This window comes from Rutidosis leptorrhynchoides, chromosome 11 (genome assembly GCF_046630445.1).
Source record: "Rutidosis leptorrhynchoides isolate AG116_Rl617_1_P2 chromosome 11, CSIRO_AGI_Rlap_v1, whole genome shotgun sequence".
NCBI classification, from domain to species: Eukaryota; Viridiplantae; Streptophyta; class Magnoliopsida; order Asterales; family Asteraceae; genus Rutidosis; species Rutidosis leptorrhynchoides.
This window is the reverse complement of record NC_092343.1, coordinates 25,280,979-25,304,123: the sequence shown is the minus strand read 5'-3', so window position 1 is coordinate 25,304,123 and position 23,145 is coordinate 25,280,979. Positions and strand designations below refer to the sequence as shown.

The following is a 23,145-nucleotide window of genomic DNA, read 5'->3' as shown; positions in this document are numbered from 1 at the left end:
TTTTTACCCAAAAAAAAAAAAAAAAAAACAACAAATGTACGGATTATTAGCTACGGAATATATAAGAAAAATGGTGTGTAAATAAAGAAATCATTTTCTTTGATTAATTATTTTCATTTTGGTGACCCATTTAAGAACCACCTAATAATAAAACTCTAGTGCGTAGAATTTTATTATATGTATTCGATAGGGGTGTTCATCGGTTCGATTTTCGATTTTTCGGATTATTTGGTTCGGTTTTTTCGGTTTTGAAATTTTTAAAATCAAAACAGAAAATCAAACCGAAACCGAATTCAAATATCAAAACCGAAACCAAACCGAAAACCGAATTTGAATTCGGTTTGGTTTCGGTTAAAACCAATTTCAACTTTCAAAATCAATTTTTTACTTTTTCCCTACAAGATGAACAAACATTATGGTATTAACTTTGTAACATATCATACTAAACTAATACGGAGTATATATAATCGAATGCATATATACTAATTTACAAAGTCCAATAAGCTTCTAAAATATCATAATACAATATATATTATATTAAAAAAAATAAACAAAATCAATAGCTAAGAGAAAGTCGATTTGAATTGATTACATGCATAAGAATGTGGAGAGAAATAAATTAGAAAAAATATGTATTAACAACTTAAATATGATTTAAATCCGAGTAAATATACTTTAACTTGAAAAGGTAAATTATCTATTGAAATTCTATACATAACACATGTATTTAATAATATTAATAATTTAATATATTTATTTGGTAACGTCCAAATTGAATTCGGTTTTATATTCGATTTTCAGTTAACCAAATTTAGAAATTTCAAAACCAAAAAACCGAACCGAAACTGAATTTGAATTCGGTTTTCGGTTTCGCTCGATCTGAAAACCATTTTTCAAATTCGGTTTGGATTTTTTCGGTTTGGTTGCGATTTGATGTTCGGGTTAAACGGTTTTAACCAAACCGATGAACACCCCTAGTATTCATAAGTTATGTCAAATATGAAAAGTTAAAATATTTCAAAAATAATACTGAACCCAAATCAACCTGTTCATAAGTTAATATGTTGGAATTGCCACCTTATGTACTCATTACCCTTTTAACCTTTTGTTTTCGCTTTGTCTTCAGATTCCAGTGACTTACGCTGGTAGTGTAACTGTAATGGAGGACTTGGAGAAAATAAAGATTGAAGGAATGGGTCGTGTGAATGTAACCGTGCTTTGTTATTGTTTCTAGTGTGACTACTTTTTTAACTTCTGAACAAATTTACCACATATATTATAAGCTGACTTTTAAAGTCATGTGGTATCCATGGCGTTCAGATAAATTTTGACTTTTAAGTTGATTGCATATGTTTGACTTTTGAGAAACTTATATATATTTAGAGGTGTAAAGGAGCCGAGGTGAGCCCGAGTTTGATAGAGTTCGAGCTTTGCTCATTTGATTTTCAGAAAGCTCGAGCTTGACTCATCGTCACGAGCTTGTTTTTCTTTAAAAAGGCTTTGATACGCTTTAGCTTAAATTAAGCGGGCTCGTTAAGCAAAAACTCGAGTTCGTTAATTATTTGGCTGACGATTCGAAGTTTATAATTCTGTATGTTGTGATTGGCGAGACAGTGAGTAATCTAGGTGTACGACTTAAATTAGAGAAATGACCCATGACGAGTTGGGTCTTGATGGTGGTAATGGTTAACGGGATATTCGAGTAACTCAAAATTGGTAAATTGAAAATTAGATTTATCAATTTCTTGAATAGAAATTTGAAATTAAAAGCTTGATTAATCGATTTTTATAGTTAAATTATTATGCGGTAAACTAATATCCAAACACATTTGGTTAAACATAAATGTATCCTCATCTAAAAACATTTGTTAAACTTTAAAACATGCAAATACGGAGTAATAAATTTCAACTTCCAATAACGAACGAATGTTTACAGTTACAATATTTTGTTAATTTATTCTTGTACAAAAAGCCAATATCTTTTTTAACTAAATTTTTGTTGCAGAATTAGTAGATAAATAAAAAATTAAAGCATCAAAAGTGTCTTACAAGTTACAACACCGACTATAGAATTTCAAAACCCGGCGTATATTTATGGGTCCCCAAAACTATCATCGAAGAAAATATTCACCCAGCGAAACCCTAGATATTTCAAATACAGAATTTCACGTTGATCGTAGATATTTCTTCAATTTCATTCATCCAGGCTTTATAAATCTCTACGGTATTTCGACTATCCGAATCTAATTTTAATGTTTTTTATTACGTATAATTAGTAATTAGTAATTAAAAATTAAATAATTAATTTTTAATTCGTTCGTGTTTTTCATCAATGCCCAATCTGCAATAAATAAGGAATTATATATTATATTATTATATACCTATATCTAAAAGTCAAATTCCAAATGAACAGTATTATTCCTTTTTTCACTTTTCGCAAACTTAACCCCTCAACTTTTATTAACATACAAATAAAAGACCAACAGAAAGGCCAATAGAAAACTAACTTGGGCCTACTGATGATGCAGCTCGATAATAGCCTATTGATGATGCAGGCCCAAGGATAAGAATCAAGTTGGTGATGGGCTTCCTGGAAATTAACCTGGCCGATAATACCTATATCTAAAAGTCAAAGTCCAAATGAACAGTACTATTCCTTTTTTCACTTTTCGCAAATTTAACCCCCAACTTTTATTAACATACAAATAAAAGGCCAATAGAAAGGCCAATAGAAAACTAACTTGGGCCTACTGATGATGCAGCTCGATAATAGCCTATTGATGATGCAGGCCCAAGGATAAGAATCAAGTTGGTGATGGGCTTCCTGGAAATTAACCTGGCCGATTTTGGATTGGAGTGCAAGCAAAGAAAAGGATTTTGATTTGTTTTTGTAATTACTATTTAGAATAAGGATTGGATCGAATATTTGTTTCCTTAATTAATTATGTTTAGCCTTATTATATAAAGGGCCATAGCCTTTTTATTTTCCACCAGATGTTTCGTCGATTTCATTGGTCCAGGCTACATAAATCTCTACGGTATTTCGACTATCCGAATCTATTTTTTATGTTTTTTTTTTTTCATTACATATAATTAGAATTTAATTAAAATTAGTTATTAATTCGTTCGTCTTTGTTTATCATCACGGGGGGTTTGTGTAGATGTATCTGTTCTGTAGTTGTTAGGCATCGTGTTGAATTTGACCTGACATGCCGAAAGGCGTGTAACGTTTGCTGTTCTTACATACAACGCAGTCATAGATAAGGTAATAGACAATAGCCAATTATATTAATTATATGCAGTAATTAATATAAATATTTTATCTTTTGATGTAGTTGGCAATGGCAAAGTCTGAAAAGGAGATGATGGCGTTGAAAGACGAAGAAAGAAAAGAGCAAGTAGTACGATCATTGGCTGGTTTATCTCTATCCTCTGAAAAGAATATAATAATGGATGTTGATGATCCTGTTGAAAACTATCAAAGAATGATGCTCGCGTTTCGTAGACATTTGGTGGAAAAAGTTGCAGCTGTAAAAGCTGCGAAAAAGAGGAGTAAGATCACTAAAGTCAGAGACCGTTGCTTACTTAAACACCCTTGCATAATTAAAAGAGATGCACTCCATAGACTTTCATTAATGAAATAATAATGGGAGTGGACTTTGGTTCTGCTGAAATATCTGATTAACCCATGCCTGGCCATGAAGGAATCAGATGAACGGCTTTGATCAATTTGTTAGTTATTTGGCTTGTTAGGGAATAATAATATATATATATATATATATATATATATATATATATATATACATACTGGCTGCATGATTTTAGTTGTGTGTTTTGTAATCAAGTTGCAATTGCTAAATCTTTTATCATTCCATTGTTCTTCATTATTTATTTATTTATTTATTTACCCTTGTATGCTAAAAATCATGAAGATTTGTTATATACTAAAAATCATGAAGATTTGTGTAGTTTCAATTGTTTAAGAGTGTAGTTTTGACTTTGCGTTCACATTGCAATCGGCCCCTCACCTTTGCCTCAATTTAAACAACGATCCCTCAAGTTTTCATTTTCTCATGGGTAAAAAATGTAAATATACAATTTTATTAAAATAAAAGAAACAAATTCCACCCGAATCTTTAGCGGGTCCTATCTTCTCGCTCGGTGCGAGTTAAATTTTTTCGAGCCCATCGTTCAACTCAAAAAAATCTTACGAACACAACGGGACTAACTATACGCGAAACGGACACTAAAAAAAGGCTCAATACATCGGACTATATTCAATACATATACACACCTATAATATGAAGATTTCCAGCCTACAATCTAGAAGCTCACCTTCTAGATATTCAAAGTAGGCAACCTTGACAACTCATATGGAAGTAGCAAAGTTGATGACGATGACGGCCGCCAACCTTCTCCGTTCACACCATTCCACAGCCATAGAATTTTTACTATAAATAGAGGTGCAAACCTTCATTGTAAATCATCCTAAATCACTCAGAGAAGTGTAATCACAACCTAGAGAGTGTGTGTGAGTTTGAGAGTTTTTTTGTAAGAGTTTTGTAATACTCTGTAAATCTATTCTTGTGAGTAATAGAGTTGTTTTTCTCTCAAATTTATATCTCCCAACGTCCAGGCGATCCTCTCTTCCTAACAAGTGATATCAAGAGCTTGGTTAGAGACGTTGGTCGAGTTTTGGGTTTTCTGAAGTTTTCTCAAAATCCAATTTTGAGTGTACCATTGGATTCGTCTCGTCGAACCGAGTCCAACGCAAAAAACGGTGACTTAAACGGAGTTATAACGAGCCCAGAAAACGCGGTCAAACTTTGGTCAACTCGCCGGAATCTCGCCGGAGAAGACGACCGGTGCCGGAATTTTCGCCGGAGAAGACGATCACTGTAGCAATTCACTGTAGCAGCTGGCGGCACTGTAGCAAGTCACTGTATCGGTACTGTAGCGGTACTGTAGCAATTCTGAAATTTTACAATTTGGTCCCTGAAATTTTCATAATTTCATTTTTGGTCCCTGAAGTTTATAACAAATTATAATTTTGCCCCGTAAGTGGAATTTAAGCCGCGAAGTGTCTATTCCACCATTTTCAACCGTTCCGGACACAACGGTGATCTCTGTTTTCTACAATTCAACCCCGTTTGTGTTGAAAAATTTTTTGTAAGGTGATAATGTCCACAGAAGAGTCAACATCATCTTCCGGAGCTATGATTATGCTCACAGCCACAAACTACACGCTGTGGAAACCTCGGATGGAAGATCTCCTCAGCTGTAAAGATTTGTTCGATCCTATTGAATTGAAGGGTATAAACCCTGATTCTGCCAAAGAGAAAGAGTGGAAGAGATCAAACCGAAAAACTATTGGTCAGATCCGTCGATGGATTGATCATAGTGTCTTCCACCATGTTGCACAAGAGACAGACGCATATGTCCTCTGGAAAAAGTTGGAGGACATGTACCAGGCCAAGACTGCTCGGAATAAATCCCTGCTGATGAGGCGTTTAGTCAACATAAAGCTCAAAAGTGGAACTTCAGTTGCCGAGCATACCAGTGAGTTCCAGAGCTTAGTCAACCGGTTATCTTCTGTAGAGATGCCGCTTGGTGATGAAGTTCAGGCGCTACTGCTACTTAGTTCCCTTCCCGATAGTTGGGAAACGCTGGTAGTAACACTCAGCAACTCAGCCCCGAATGGCAAACTTACCATGTCAATGGTCAAGGATGCCCTATTCAGTGAAGAGGCAAGGAGAAAGGACATGGGCACAGATCAGACCCATGCCTTTGTCACAGAGAATCGGGGGAGACAGCGAATGAGTAGCAAAAATAAATGTAGAGGCAGAAGCAAGAGCAGGGGCAGGTCAGCTGATGGCAGAAAACCAACATATAAATGCCATCATTGTGGATTAGAGGGACATATGAAGAAGAACTGCTATAGATTGAAAGAGGAACAAGGTCAAAGTAGTTCACAGTCGAAGAATAAGGGTGGAGAAACATTAGTGACTATCTCTGGTGATGTAGCTTATTGTTCAACCCATGATGAGACATGCCTTCATGTCTCACGAGAAGAAACAGAATGGGTGGTAGATACTGCAGCTTCCTACCACGTGACTCCATACAAGGAATACTTCACAACATACAAAGCTGGTGACTTTGGAGCTGTGAAGATGGGAAATTCCAGTTCCGCTGAGATTGTCGGAATTGGAGATGTCAGGATAAAGACAAGTTCTGGGAGCACAATCACTCTGAAGGATGTCCGCCATGTGCCAGATCTTCGGCTGAATTTACTTTCTGGGGTAGCTCTCGACAAACAGGGCTATGATAGTCATTTCAATAAAGGCACATGGAAATTGTCAAGAGGCGCTATGATAGTCACTCGAGGACACATTTGTGGCACACTGTACAAGACTCATGTGAAGATCTGCACAGACAGTATTAATGTTGCAGAAAAGGAGGCTTCACAAAATTTATGGCACCAGAGACTCGGTCACATGAGTGAGAAAGGGTTGTCTACCCTAATAAAGAAGGAGCTTATCAATGTAGACAAGGATGCTGCACTAGATCCTTGCAATCATTGTCTGTTTGGTAAGCAGCATAGAGTCTCGTTTAATTCCTCTTCAACGAAAAAATCAGAGTTACTCAGTCTGGTACACTCTGATGTTTGCGGTCCCTTGGAGGTTGAATCAATTGGCGGCAATCGATACTTTCTGACGTTTATCGATGATACTTCTCGAAAGGTGTGGGTATATTTCTTACGGACGAAGGACCAGGTGTTCGATTACTTCAAACAGTTCCATGTCATGGTAGAACGTGATACAGGAAAGAAGTTAAAGTGTCTTCGATCCGACAACGGCGGTGAATACTCTTCCAGGCAGTTCGATGCCTATTGCAGATCATATGGCATCCGACATGAGAAGACGGTTCCACGTACCCCTCAACACAATGGTATAGCAGAAAGAATGAACCGAACAATCATGGAACGTGTTCGGAGCATGCTCAGTATGGCTAAGCTGCCAAAGCCATTCTGGGGAGAAGCAGTCAGAGCCGCATGTTACTTGATCAACCGATCTCCATCAGTACCACTGAATTTTGAAGTTCCGGAGAAACTTTGGTCTGAAAAGGATCCATCATACTCTCACTTAAGAGTATTTGGATGTTTGGCGTTCGCACATGTATCCAAGGAGCTCAGGCAGAAGCTGGATGCAAGGACCACTCCATGCATATTCATAGGCTATGGAGATGAAGAATTTGGATACAGATTATGGGATCCAAAGGAGAAAAAGGTGATCAGAAGTAGGGACGTGGTGTTCCATGAAAGCCAGACAATAGAAGATATTGAAAAGCCCACAATATCTCAGAAGTCAAATGTTGCTGCTCAGGTGCCAGAGGCAACAACGGAATCATTCATGAGAAATGAATTTTCAGTGCAAGAAGAAATGCCAGAAGTAGAAGATAATGAGGAAAATGACGGTGCTGAGCAGGGGGAGCCACAACCCCATCTGCCAGACGTTCCAGCACCATCACAAGGTCAAGATGATGGTGGATCTCCCCAGAATGTTCCAGAAGTTCGTAGATCTGAACGAGGCCGGATTCCATCGAGTAGATATCCAGAATCCGAGTACCTTCTACTTACTGAAGATGGAGAACCGGAGAGTTTTCATGAAGCAGTAACTCATAAGGATAAAGAAAAATGGTTGCTCGCAATGCAGGATGAGATGGATTCTCTGCAGAAAAATCAAACTTATGAGATTGTAGAACTTCCACGCGGGAAGAAGGCACTGAAAAATAAATGGGTGTACAAGCTGAAAAAGGATGGCAGCGGAAAAGTGGTGAAATTCAAAGCACGACTTGTAGTCAAAGGATTCCAACAGAAGAAAGGGATTGATTTTGACGAGATATTTTCACCAGTAGTCAAGATGTCTTCAATTAGAGTCATACTTGGATTGGTCGCAAGTATGAACTTGGAGCTTGAACAGATGGATGTAAAGACAGCTTTTCTTCATGGAGATTTACATGAAGAAATTTACATGGAGCAGCCGGAAGGTTTTGAGGTTTCAGGAGATAACCTCGTATGCAAGTTGAAGAAAAGTTTGTATGGTTTGAAGCAGGCACCTAGGCAGTGGTACAAGAAGTTTGACTCGTGCATGGTGAGTCAAGGGTACAAGAAAACTGCAGCAGATGAGTGTGTTTACATTCAGAAGTTTTCTGAAGGAAATTTCATTGCTCTTCTACTATATGTAGACGATATTTTGATCGTAGGAAAAGACGCAACGAAGATCAACCAGCTGAAGAAGGAACTCTCTAAGTCTTTTGACATGAAAGACTTAGGACAGGCTCAACAAATTTTGGGAATGCAGATTACCCGAGATAGGAAGAATAGAAGGTTATGGCTATCTCAGGAGAAGTATATTGAACGAGTGCTTTCACGTTTCAATATGAACAATGCCAAACCTGTTAGCATTCCATTAGCTAACCATTTCAAGTTAAGCAAGAGTTCTTGTCCCTCATCCAAGGAAGAGATCGGGGAGATGTCTTCAGTACCATATTCTTCAGCAGTTGGAAGTTTGATGTATGCGATGGTGTGTACAAGGCCCGATATTGCTCATGCAGTGGGAACGGTGAGTCGTTTTCTCTCCAACCCCGGGAAAGAGCATTGGAATGCGGTAAAATGGATTCTCAGATATCTTAAGGGTACAACGAATCTATGTCTTTGTTACGGGGGAGCTGATCCAATCTTGGAAGGCTATACAGATGCTGATATGGCCGGAGATCCTGATAGTAGAAAATCTACTTCAGGATTCATATACACTTTTGCAGGAGGAGCTGTTTCATGGCAGTCAAGACTACAGAAGTGTGTTGCATTATCCACAACTGAAGCAAAGTATATTGCTGCCGCAGAAGCTGGAAAAGAAATGTTGTGGTTAAAGCGTTATCTCCAAGAATTTGGAATCAAGCAAAAGGAGTACAAGGTACATTGTGACAGTCAGAGTGCTCTAGATTTGAGCAAGAACTCCATGTACCACTCCCGCACAAAACATATTGATATTCGCTATCATTGGATACGCGAGGTAATTGATCGACAACTGTTGAGACTAGTGAAGATCCATACAAAGGAGAATCCTGCGGATATGTTAACAAAGGTGGTGACTCGAGAGAAGTTGGAGTTATGCAGAGACATAACTGGAATGTTTGTGGATTCGGCTGGAGGGGGAGAATTGAAGATTTCCAGCCTACAATCTAGAAGCTCACCTTCTAGATATTCAAAGTAGGCAACCTTGACAACTCATATGGAAGTAGCAAAGTTGATGACGATGACGGCCGCCAACCTTCTCCGTTCACACCATTCCACCGCCATAGAATTTTTACTATAAATAGAGGTGCAAACCTTCATTGTAAATCATCCTAAATCACTCAGAGAAGTGTAATCACAACCTAGAGAGTGTGTGTGAGTTTGAGAATTTTTTTGTAAGAGTTTTGTAATACTCTGTAAATCTATTCTTGTGAGTAATAGAGTTGTTTTCTCTCAAATTTATATCTCCCAACGTCCAGGCGATCCCCTCTTCCTAACATAATACGCTCCGTTAACTATGAATACGCAACCGAAAGACCCCGCGGCATCGCGCGGGCTCCTTTTTCTAGTTATATACAAATCTGCTGCTGCAATTTTTTTTTCATATCAATTTTTATTCAATTAAATGCTCTGCTACTGTTTATCCTGGTAGTAATATGGCTGAAGCTTCTCTTTCGAAACAGCATGTATGCTTAAATGTCCTTGTTTAATATGGCTGTTTATGAATTTTTATTCAATTAAATAAATGCTCTGCTACTGTCTGCTACTGTTTAAGTGGATTGCATATGTTTTGACTTTTGACAAGCTAGCTAATGAAATTATAATTAAAAGAGATTTTTTTTTTTTGCGAAAAAAGGATGAATTGCATTAATAGATATCTTCATCAAATCAATGAAGATATGAAACGAAATACAATGACGGAGTTATACTCGGTCATGAGAAAAATTACAATATGAAAGCCGAAAACATAAGCAAAGTTAGTAGCATAATAAAAATGGATTTTGTTCCCAAACATAGGAGTGAAATCCATGGCAAAACTTGAGGTTTGTAGCCCATAAAAAGACTTTTAGCTTGATATTGCGAATCAAAACCGAGCGACAAGTAAATTTGCCATTGAAAATATAATCGTTTCTCGCCATCCAAATAGCCCAAATCGTAGCGGGTCCAATCACTTTTCCAAAATATACTGGCTGCATGATTTTAGTTGTGTGTTTTGTAATCAAGTTGCAATTGCTAAATCTTTTATCATTCCATTGTTCTTCATTATTTATTTATTTATTTACCCTTATATACTAAAAATCATGAAGATTTGTTATATACTAAAAATCATGAAGATTTGTGTAGTTTCAATTCTTTAAGATTGTAGTTTTGACTTTGCGTTCACATTGCAATCGGCCCCTCACCTTTGCCTCAATTTACACAACGATCCCTCAAGTTTTCATTTTCTCATGGGTAAAAAATGTAAATATACAGTTTTATTAAAATAAAAGAAACAAATTCCACCCGAATCTTTAGCGGGTCCTATCTTCTCGCTCGGTGCGAGTTAAATTTTTCCGAACCCATCGTTCAACTCAAAAAAATCTTACGAACACAACGGGACTAACTATACGCGAAACGGACACTAAAAAAAAGGCTCAATACATCGGACTATATTCAATACATATACACACCTATAATACGCTCCGTTAACTATGAATACGCAACCGAAAGACCCCGCGGCATCGCGCGGGCTCCTTTTTCTAGTAATATACAAATCTGCTGCTGCAATTTTTTTTCATATCAATTTTTATTCAATTAAATGCTCTGCTACTGTTTATCCTGGTAGTAATATGGCTGAAGCTTCTCTTTCGAAAAAGCATGTATGCTTAAATGTCCTTGTTTAATATGGCTGTTTATGAATTTTTATTCAATTAAATAAATGCTCTGCTACTCTCTGCTACTGTTTAAGTGGATTGCATATGTTTTGACTTTTGACAAGCTAGCTAATGAAATTATAATTAAAAGAGATTTTTTTTTTTGCCGAAAAAAGGATGAATTGCATTAATAGATATCTTCATCAAATCAAACGAAATACAATGACGGAGTTATACTCGGTCATGAGAAAAATTACAATATGAAAGCCGAAAACATAAGCAAAGTTAGTAGCATAATAAAAATGGATTTTGTTCCCAAACATAGGAGTGAAATCCATGGCAAAATTTGAGGTTTGTAGCCCATAAAAAGACTTTTAGCTTGATATTGCGAACCAAAACCGAGCGACAAGTAAATTTGCCATTGAAAATATAATCGTTTCTCGCCATCCAAATAGCCCAAATCGTAGAGGGTCCAATCACTTTTCCAAAATTTAGAAGCTTTAATCCCCATACCGAAAAACCAATCGAAAGAGAAAGCTTCTAAAGAACCCGGGATGATCCAACGAATATTCCACAAACGAAACAGATCATTCCAAATTTTAGAAGACCAATTACAATGCAATAAGAGATGGTTGACCGTTTCGATTTCATTTAAGCACCAAGCTTATAACGGAGAGTGAGATTGAGGTGAGATATGTCTTTTGATCAAGACGTCTCTAACGGGGATACTATTTTGAATTGCGAGCCAATGAAAAATCATAATCTTGGAGGGAACATTGTTACCCCAAATAATTTTAGGCCACGTTGGAGAAACGAAATTGTTCGATTGCACCAAAACACGAACCGCGTCGGATACAGTGTAAACACCATCTGTTGCAGCAGCCCAAACTACCTGATCAGATTCAGTTTCATTTAAACGAAAAGTAGCAAGTGAGTTGTACATTGAATCGAGGAGAGACGAGTCACTGAGTGTGAGAGGGTGAGACAAGTGTAAGTCCCACCCTTCCTGTTGAACCGAAAGGGTGCCTAAAGCTAAAAACATTAGCTAAAGGGATAGTGCACTGATCAAAAAGAGTAGGATATATGTCCTTTAGGATGCCCCCATCGTGCCACAAATCGTGCCAAAAAAGAATATTCGACCCATTGCCCAAGTTCCACTTCCAAATGTTATGACCCAAGATAGAATGTAATGAGCTATCGTTTTGCAAGTGAATTAAATCCTTCCAAATTGGAGATAGTTGAGAAGTTTGTAGAGAAGAGACGTTGTTCATGAGTTTTCCCCTAAAAGAATAGCCAAAGGAGGATGTAACAATGGATTTCCAAAGACATTGCTTATTGTTATTGACCCTTGCCCACCATTTAGCTAACATAGCTAAATTCTTGATTCGAAGAGGCGTAATCCCCAATCCACCCATTTCTTTAGGAAGACACACCGCCTCCCACTTAACCAAACAAGTTTTCTTCTTTAGACAATCGCCACCCCAAAGAAAATTCCGTCGATATCTTTCTAGTTGTTTGATGAGAGTCAAAGGGGCTTTGTAGAGTGACATGTAGTGAAGAGGTAAATTATATATGATCGCGTTAACCATCACTAAACGTCCTCCAAAAGAAAGGCATCTACCTTTCCACCCGGCGAGTTTCTTTTTGAATTTATTGATGATAGGCTCCCACATAGAAATGCGATTAGAAGTGAGACCGATTGGGACTCCTAAGTATTCCATCGGGAAAATGCCAACCTTGCATTCGAAGATGGCCGAGCAGGTAATCATATCCTCTTTAGAAACATGAACACCATATAACGTGGTCTTGATGGCATTCATTTGTAACCCGGATAAATGGAAAAATACCCCCAAAATGTATTTGATGCGGTTGAGTTCACGAATATTAGGTTGAGCGAAAATGATAGTATCATCCGCGAATTGTGAATGATTGATAACTAAATCATGCCCAAATTTACACCCTTCCAACAACCCATTAGATAAATCCCTTGAAAGCAACTTACTCAAGATTTCGGAAACAATGATGAAAAGGGAGGATGATAAGGGATCGCCTTGCCTTAAACCCCGTTGCATGATTCCTTCTCGAGAAGGAGAACCGTTCAAAAGAGATGCACTCGTTTTTCATTAATGAAATAATAATAATGGGAGTGGACTTTGGTTTTGCTGACATGTGAGGCGATTGATATGATACTATTCAAACAATGGATTTATAGGTGATTTTCTATTCATCATAATGATTGACATGAGTTCTTGGTTTTGTTTATCATTATTGATTTTAAGTCTATTTTTTCAAAAGAAGTCTATCTATTCTCTCTTTTATAAATATGTATGTTTCAAATGTATTTGACATTAATTGCCTTACATTTAATTACCCTGATTTGTTATAGGTTCAAATTATCCTGATTTGATATGCATCATTTAGGCATGTGCTGAGTTTATATGTACATGAGTTTATATGTACATGATGTTCTTTGAACTCCACTGCAGAGATAATGATTTATCTACAAACGCTGAAGCACGAAAAGGGACCGTTTTCAGAGGTGAATTTTCGATCCATTTACTTATTGATGGAGTTTTAATATGGGATATGTTTTATCTAAGTCGAATGGGTAATTCAAGAGAGTATATTTTTGTGTCGTGAAGGGTCGTAGAACTCGAAACGGTGACCAAGTTTTGGGAAGTACATAAGCCATGTTGGCTTGTTGACCACTCTTACTGATAAAGCTACTGATAACCATCTTTTACAAATTATGATCCGTTTCTTTTTGCTTCTATGTTTGGTTGTCGGGATGTTCCCCTTAGATGGTGGCTAATCTGTCAACGTTGTTTTGATTGGATTCCCTCTTTGTCTTTTTTCAGTAGTTTTGGTTGAGTTTCTTATTTGTTTCTGCTGTTGGTTTCTTGTATACTCTGTGGGTTGTAAGCTCCTATTTGGTTGTTGTGTGTTTGTAGAGCTAGTCCAACTAGCTAGAGCTCCAGCCCAAGCCTCCAAGTCGAAGCTTCGGAGAGCCTTCTCCCATGCGATGAGATGAATTCTAATACAATCATAAGTTGAATAATACTAATACAATCATAAGGATCACTCAAAATAAGTATTAGGCTAAATTTATTATTTTTAAAATTTTTTAAACTTCGAATTTACAAATGAACCTATGTATGTTACATTAGGCTAAATTTTTTGGGCCCCTATACATATTGGGCCCCGTACAACCACACACGCCTCAATATCTGACCCTGGATAGGTTTATCTATTGGTTGGTCATTCATAGGATGGTTATCTGTAGATGTTGAAAAGAATTTAATTTTGTCATTAGATTGGTATTTTCATTATAAGTGACTTAACTGTTGGTATGATGCATTTCATTTTCATTTTTTGTTTTGTGCTTCAACAAAATAAGATAGCAAGTTATGGAGATGCGTTTGTAAGTATATCATAAGAGCTGTCAATGCTTTCGAGATTGTTATGAAGATACATGTTTATTTTCTGTCAAATCAGTGTTGCAGAACTCAGAATTACTCGGCGTGAGAACACCGAATTATAGAAGCCTACATATTAACATGCATAGGTTCCGGGCCCGTATCCTTGAAAAAATAGGTGCATGTTCAAATCCTGTGGGGAGTTTTCTCCAAGGTTGTGCATCTGGTATCATTCACTCTGTGCGGGACAAACAGTTAACCTAAAGCATTCCTGGTACGCTTTATGCGATGGATGCAAGGAGTTTCTTCCTAACGAGTGTGTAGGTGGCAAATGAGAGAATTCGATGCAAAATTGTCGTTCTAAAAAAATATGCATACTATAATTATATGTACTACTTACTGTAGTTTTAAAACTGTAACTACAATTGCATAGTCCTTCAATTACAGAACAAATAGTAAGGGCTCGTTTGTTTCTTTCTTATTAATTCTTCTGAAACTTGTCAATCGGTTGAATAATTAGTTGTTGTTTTATGTGATGCATAAAGTAATTAAATTACCAAATTAACCATTGCATAGGTAGTTATAAAAGCATTTAATAATAAATTTTAAAATGTTTCGACCAAAATGTAATTTCACAATTATTTAAAATTTATATATTAAGACGTGTCTTTTTTAATAACTTAAAAACAAACTTCATTTAAAAATAAACATATATTAATATACCTTCAACCACCCCCTCTCATCTTCCTCCCTTCCTTTTCTACGGTGAATTTATTATTCTATTGAACATTTGTTTTTGAGGTGTGCTCATTGCTTTCATATTCCATTCCAGTGACTTACACCGGTAGTGTAACTGTAATGAACGACATGGAGTCAATAAAGGTTGCATGAATGGTCGTGTGAATGTAACCGTGGGCATCACTTTCAAATGTCGTTTTATTATTTTCTAGTGTGACTACTGTTAGTACGTATTTTACTACTAGAGAGTAGGTATATGCGTACTAGTGCAAAGTAGAATGAATCATGTGAGGAGTAGTTTGCCGATTGACGTTTACCCTCGGGACGAATCCCTACAGATGCGGATCATGGTCTAAAACCATGGCGTGGCTTAAGTCAATCTTAAAATAGAGCTTACGTATGTTTTGCCTGTATTCTTGGTGCTGGGCGGATGAAGTCATGCCTTGGTGCTGGGCGGATGAAGTCATGCCTTGGAGCTGGGAGGAAGAAGTCATGCCTTGGAGCTGGGAGGAAGAAGTCATGCCTTGGTGCTGGGCTGATGAAGTCATGCCTTGGAGCTGGGCGGATGACAGATGAAGTCTAGAGAGAGAAAGCGTGTATGAGAGAGAAAGTCTAGAAAAAGAGTAGTATGCTGCCCAGAAATTGGGGCCCGAAGTCATGGAGAGTGGAGAGTGGAGAGTGGAGGGAAAGTGTGTGTGTGAGAAAGTGAAATGGCTGTTCCTCTTTTCTTGTGCCAAATGAGGTGGGGAGCTCTTCTATTTATAGGCAAAGTTTGGGCTAGTGAGGAGTTTCTTGGGCTTAATTAATGGGAAAGTCCAATAACTTACATGTCTTCACTAATTTGGGCATAACTTTCTCATACGAACTCCGATTGAGGTTATTCAAAAGCCTAAACGTCCGTAACTCAAAGCTCCACATCTTTCATTTTATGTGTGTAGACCATAAGGTGCACCATTAACTACTATTTTAGCTTTTATTATAAACAAATTTACCATAATACTAATTGTCATGAAAATTGCTTCAATCTCATCTATCTATAGTTTATATTAAAGCTCAAAAATTGTGATGTCATCCATTTCCTAATTGCCCTTTAATTCCCTTTAATAAGGACACATGGTACAATTTCATAAAAAAAGTGATGTCATCATCTAATTAATTAATCTTAATTATTATATTATCTAAAATAAAAAAATAAAAAAAGGATAATGACATATGATTACATACACAATAGGAAATAAATTTCAAATTCAAATACAATAGATAGAAAAACAACCTAAACATTTGAATAGGGCTACATAATAGGAAAATTGGTAAATACACTAAAATAATATTTTCTCTTTATTTTTAAAAAGCAGATGATGAGGGTTGATATGGGAAGTTTTGCTGTTATGAGCAATCATTCACTTATTTTGCAAAAGATATCTTCAAACTCTCTCGATTATATTTGTTTGCAAGCGTCTACGTACGAAAGATGTTGATTCACCAATATTTTTTAGAGTTGTTTAGAGTCTACAATTATCTATTTAAATACATTTGAAGGTGTTGATTACTATTTATTACTATTTATTCAATATACTCAAGTAATTTTATGAACATGCTTATAGTTGCTTCCACTTTAACATATTTTCTTACTATATTCTATTTTAGCACTTGCATTTTCATTAATGTTTTTTGTGTATCTAAATGTCAACCTAATCTAAACAATGAGACTTGGACATTTACATTTGATAAAAACGTAAAACATATCATTCAACTGTATCATTTTAAAAAACCCGTTATTACACGGATCCTTTAGTTAGTGTCATAATACTAAATTTTTGTTGTTAAAATTGTAAATAAATGAATAATCAAAGGATCAAAAGTGTGTTAGAAATTTAAAACACCGACTTTAGGTAAGGACTATATATGAATACCCGCCGTATATTTATTGGTCCGCAAAACTATCATCGAAAGTTACAATTCACCCAGCGAAAGTGCGAAACCCTAGATATTTCAATTACATAATCTCGATCACCAAATCTCATCCAACCAGAGTGAGACGTAATTCGTGTTAATCGGATATCAATATTGATGGCAGATAGTTCGTCAATCTCATTGATCCAGACTTTAGGCATTTAGACTATTCGAATCTTATTTTTATGTTTTTTTTTTATTACATACAATTAATTAATTAATCAATTATTCGTTCGTATTTATCATCACTGGTTTGTGTACATGTAAGGCATCGTGTTGAATTTTACCTAACATACCGAATGGCGTAACCTTTGCTGTCCTTACATACAACGCAGTCATAGATAATAATGGATAATAGCCAATTATATGCAGTAATTAATATATAATATTAATTTTATCTTTTGATGCAGGTGGCAAAGTAAAAAAGGAGACGATTTTGAAAGACAAAGAAAGAATAGATCAAGAATTACGAACTGGTACCGGGGCTAGTGTTGGTGTTGGTTCTTTTGTGCCCTCTGAAAAGAATATAATGGATGTGGATGATCCTGTCGAACACGAACATAGACGTGTGAAGGAAGACGGACCTAGTAGTGAATCGATAGAGGAGAGAGATAAGAGAATTTTAAGAGAGAAGTTACGTAAAGAGTGTCGTAGATGGAGGAAAAGATTTGACGTTAATGAAGCCGCCATGCGGAAGAAGAAGAAGAGGAGTAAGATCACTAGAGTCCGAGACCGTTGCATTAGTAAAAGAGTTGCACTCCGATCACGTGCGCTTGCACTGATGCGTGATCAATGTTTGTTTAATCAAGACTCTGGTTTTGCACTCCATATGGCATCTGGTGGATCACGTGCGTTTGTGCTTGCACTCATGCTTGATCAATGTTTGTTGTTTAATCAAGCAAAGGGAATGGACTCTGATATTGAGAAATTATGTGATGGTTTGACTCGATTGTAGGATTTGGTTGAATTTGTTAGATTCGGTAGGGTGGGTGGGTGTGTTGCGTAGGCGCTTGATATGATACTTTTGAAACTATGGATTTGTCGACTTTATATTAATTGATTTTGGTTGATCTTAAAATACATTTTTTTATGATCTTATTTGAACTGTGTATTTTGTTCTTTCACGATTATGTTGGTTTGAGTATACAAATTCTTGTTTATTTCTTTTTCAATGGATTTTTTTACGGGTGTTAGACTTAGACCAACTGCTGCAAAGCGGAGTGACCAACCATGTTGAAAAATAGTTTAGGGGCATCACGCAATTTGGAGCAAACCACATGGACTAACGGAATTTTGTTTTTATATATTTTATTTAAATCTTTTTAGTTCACCCAGAGATGCCAATACGGGTAATGCTTTGTGTCGTGCCAAACCAGGTCCGGTTGATAGTGAACTGGTTTCACACAGAGATGGAGAGAAATGGCGTCTAAACACACATCAACTATAATCCAAAAGCTAACTAACCAATGAACTAATGCCCTTATTTATACTTAGGCGGAAAAAAGGGTTAAGACACATGACTCTGTAAATGATCCATAACAGAAGATATATGTACCAAAGGGCCCTTGGCCTAGCGGTATGAGTGGAACCCTTCAACCAAGAGGTTGTGGGTTCAAGCCTCACTCGAGGCAGTGAGATGTAAATATTCGTGGTTTCGTGTAAATTGTAGCCTTTCAAAAAAAAAAAAAGATATATGTTGAATTCAAGTAAAGTAGATGAGATATGTACTTTTATTGTTGCCATAGAAGATGTGATTCATTCAGACTTAGTGTAATTCACTGATGTACCTGAACCTGAACCTGAACAGTCATCTGAACAAAATAATGTTATATAATAATCAAATAATGTTGAGTCTAGAAGCTAGTCTAATAAGTATGAACTTGAATAAGACGAGTCTAGGTAATAAACATGATGGTTGTATATGAATATAATGATTCTCTATTGACCTCTCTATCTTCTGATTTTGATCATGGCTTCGAGTCTTGAGGTGTCACCTGCGGGCCCAACCGGAAAAATCTCCATATTGATGATCTTGTTGGTTTTGGGTTCGCAGTCCGTTTTCTTATAATTTGCGGTTTTACACTCTGGTTTCTAGGTTTGTACCTAGTGAATATTTCAGATCCAGATGGCGTACTACTACCAATACGACTACTACTACTGCTACTCGCATTGCTTCTTCTACTACAATCACTACCAACACCGATTTTCGACTTTGATAATAGAAAGGAGCGGGTTGATTCCCCGATAGGACGGGTCATCAACCCGACTGGTAATGGTTTTGGTATAATCTTACCTTTGTAAAAAAGCTCATCCGCGCTACACATGTAGGTTTCAGGCAAGTTTCTGCCCGGCCAGAAATCGAAATCTTGTTTGTTGATGGTGAGATTGTTCATAGATGATAAAAGTTCATCTTCTTTTAGTTCCATTGTTGTGTGATGTGATCGACTAATCAAGTTTTTGAAACACGAAGTAACAAATGACATTCTTTTTAGTTTGTTTCATATATAGAATTCTATAGTGAATAGTGATTGTGATATACTTGAACATATATATGGAAGCAATTTAAGATAGTTGATATAAAATCAAAGATAAGAACGATTAATATGCAACAATGCATAGTGAGCTCTATCCTTGTTGCTACTTAACATTTTTATTTCATACAAATATATTAGAATAAGATAAGAATATTTCCTAATTAAAATAGATATTGCTCCGTATTTGTAAAACGTGTTTTTGCTATTATTATAGCTTTAACAGTTAGTAAGAAAAGTATCAGGACTTCAGGAGTTATAAAAATAACGCGGTTGATAATATTTGTCTAAGTGCAACAACCACCATTTCTTTTAAGATAATTACTTTTTACATTGGTAGCTTTTAAAATTTTACAAATCAAAACCACTTTTTGAAATGGTTACTTTGTCACGGAGAACTGGATAAGCCAATTAGACCATGTACATCGGGTCGGGTGCTCTGAACACTAAAATCCTTGTACGTTTATTTCTTTGACGCACATAAAATCATTTATAACCGGGCGTTTTGAGTGTAAATATCAGAATCACAATGTGAGAACGCTTTTAGTGAGGTGTTTTCATTTTCAACAAATCGTGAGGCACACATCGATACTTAATGGGGATTATGCACAATGACATAAATATTTTTTTAAAAAGCATAGTAGTTCTTTTGAATGCATCTATATATAATAATGCTTCAGACTATTTTTGTCAAGAATTGAACTTAACGTCTACTTGCGTATACTTACGATTTAACCTCCGAACTTTTATCGACTTTCCGCAATGAATGAGTTGCGTAATGTAGACGATTCTAAAACCACATTTGCATACCTCTTCAAGAAGGATTTGCACGTGGCTTATTTGTTAACAGATGCCATGTTTATCATAAAAAAATTAGTTAAGAAGCTGAACAAAAATGGATGTTGGTGTGAACGTGAGTGTGAGTCATTAATAGAAATCAGATGTAGCATCTCAAATAAGTAGATCTTATACTGTCACGTTTTTATGAAGTTGGAAAGTAAGGTTGTGGATCGTCAGTTTGCGTTAGAGATCCGACCCGTTTTAACCATTTTAAAGATAGAGCTTGTTCCGTATAAGAACCATGTTAAGCAAATTATATTATATTTGGAATACAAAGAAAGGGTGAAAACAAAAACAACAAGAACTCGATTAATGAGGTGAAAGTCAGAATGCAGTTGATACACAACTTGTTTCACCAATTAAGATAATCAACTAGGCACAAATCAGCTTCAGTTATCACTAGAAACATTCTTAAGAAATAAAATAAAAACTCAATTACATAATAAACCAGTACCATACAAATACGGGTCTGGGGTCATTGACCTCTACTGACTGGCTCAAGTGCTTCAACAGTGACCACACTATTCCCTCTTATCACCTGCAGAAAAAAAGGTAAGCTAAGTTTTTGTTTTTCTTTTAGTAATGATATTAAAATAAAATATTTATATGTAGATTAAAAATATATATATATAACAGTGTTAAAGTGATACTTACCACCATGCCAATATCATTTTTCTCGTCACCATTAACTTCTACAGTATTGTCAATAACAAGATTCATGAACTGGTCAAAACCACGAAGTGTACCAACCACTGTCCGATTAGCATTCAGCTTAACTGCAATGCAATGTCAATGAAAAAAGGTTAAATTTGCATCATACCACACTTTTAATCCCTCATTGTAACCAAAAGAAGTCAGTATAAAGTTTGACTAAAAGATCATACTCGAATATAATAGCAGTCCAAATATAAAGCATATTGCTTGATAAATAACTCACCGATTACATATATAAAACTTACAAGTTACAACATTGAGTATCACAACAGCATCTATTGAATCCTCTGCCATCTCTAAGCATATGTTAAATGTATATTTCAAGAAACATGTTTTGTCTAATAACATTTGGAGTAAAAAAGCAGAGGTGTTCATATATAAACGCAGTAGCAACTTGCAACAATCAACGAGTAAAACAAGTCACAACATAGAAATATTAAGATGATCTTTCCTCTCATTATACCCACACAAAAATAACACAGTTTGACAACAAATCAAATTTTTAGTATCCATGCCTCATAACAGTCAAGTATATCTGTATATCTGCCAATTAAGCTACTCGATAATTGCAACGACAATCATTACCTAATCCTTCTAAAGGTAAGCATACCTTTAAAATAATTATACATGGATAATGTATGTTTCATTATGCTTCAAACCAACATAATTTATACATTCAAGCTACAATCTGATTCGAACATAAACTGAATTCTCCACGAACACATTAATTCTAAATTTAACAAGCATTGAACATCATTGAAATCATTGAAATAACATTACTTTGTTGTATATTATTTAGGTAGGATAGCACGACATTGAAAACTGAAATTATTTTTTGCCCTAATTCACTAACTTCACTGAATACGAAGATGATTAAACTTTCAAATTAAAACTGATAACAATAATTACGGTACGGAATCGAGAACTTACTCTGTAGTTGCTTGTCCATGTACCTGTTTTCAGTTGGGAAAAAAAAAACGTAGAAATTAGAAATTAAGAAAGTAAGAAACTAACAAATGATTGAAACGGAGAGATAGAGAGAGTTGTTACTTCTTGAGATCCGGAGGTTGACCTGATCTGCTCATGGCGAAACCCTAATTTTCGAGATACAAACGGAGAGTGAAGTTGAATATTTTGTGAGGTTAATCGCGCGCAGAAACCCTAACGCACATATACAGGATTAGTCACACACGATTAAATTAAAGTAAATTACTTTAATAGAAGGGGGATTTTAAGGAAAAATAGAAAAAAAAAAAAAAATAATAAAGAATAAATAATAATAATAATAATAATAATAATAATAATAATAATAATAATAATAATAATAATAATAATAATAATAATAATAATAACTAGTCCGAACCGGCCCGCGCGTTGCGGCGGGGGGTTTCGGGCTACGTATTCATATTTAACGTAGCGTTATGTATTTACAGAGGGGAACACGGCTCATGTGTTAAGCGCCGTTTTAGATGTCGTTGTGTTAATTGTTTTTTAAAAAGTATCCGTTTCGAACGTAGTTAGTTTTGGTTTGTTCAATAAATTTTTTCGAGTGTCACGGTACTATCGGAAAAATTTAACTCGCGGCGAACAGAAAGATACGGGATATCGTTGTGTTTAGCGTTTTTTTAAAAGTGTCTGTTTTGAACGTGGTTAGTTTCGTTTTGTTCATAAAATTATTTCGAGTCTGACGCTGCCGTCGAAAAAATTTAACTCGTGGCGAACGGGACTGAAAGGACCCGTCCTAATCCATCCAGACAAAGTCCATATCGATTACAAACGATTCACAATAGTTGGTTACATCGCGAGGTACTTGACCTCTATATGATACATTTTACAAACATTGCATTCGTTTTTAAAAGACAAACTTGCTTTATATCAAAAACTGATGACATGCAAATCATTTCATAATATATTCAACTATAATTGACTAAATAATAATCTTGATAAACCCGACGACTCGAATGCAACGTCTTTTGAAATATGTCATGAATGACTCCAAGTAATATCTTTTAAATGAGCAATTGCAC

The 23,145-nt window shown here is 35.9% G+C and overlaps 1 protein-coding gene across 1 annotated transcript; it reads right to left on the bottom strand.

Annotated features, from left to right (window-relative positions):
- Window positions 1-20,825: 20,825 nt before the first annotated feature.
- Window positions 20,826-22,295, bottom strand: LOC139877690 (probable small nuclear ribonucleoprotein G). Its single transcript, XM_071865119.1, has 4 exons — window positions 22,169-22,295; window positions 22,049-22,071; window positions 21,059-21,180; window positions 20,826-20,942 (listed from the first exon to the last, which is right to left on the bottom strand). The coding sequence occupies exons 1-4, from the start codon at window positions 22,201-22,203 to the stop codon at window positions 20,880-20,882; spliced, it is 243 nt and encodes an 80-aa protein (XP_071721220.1). The 5' UTR covers window positions 22,204-22,295; the 3' UTR covers window positions 20,826-20,879.
- Between the last annotated feature and the right edge of the window lie 850 nt (window positions 22,296-23,145).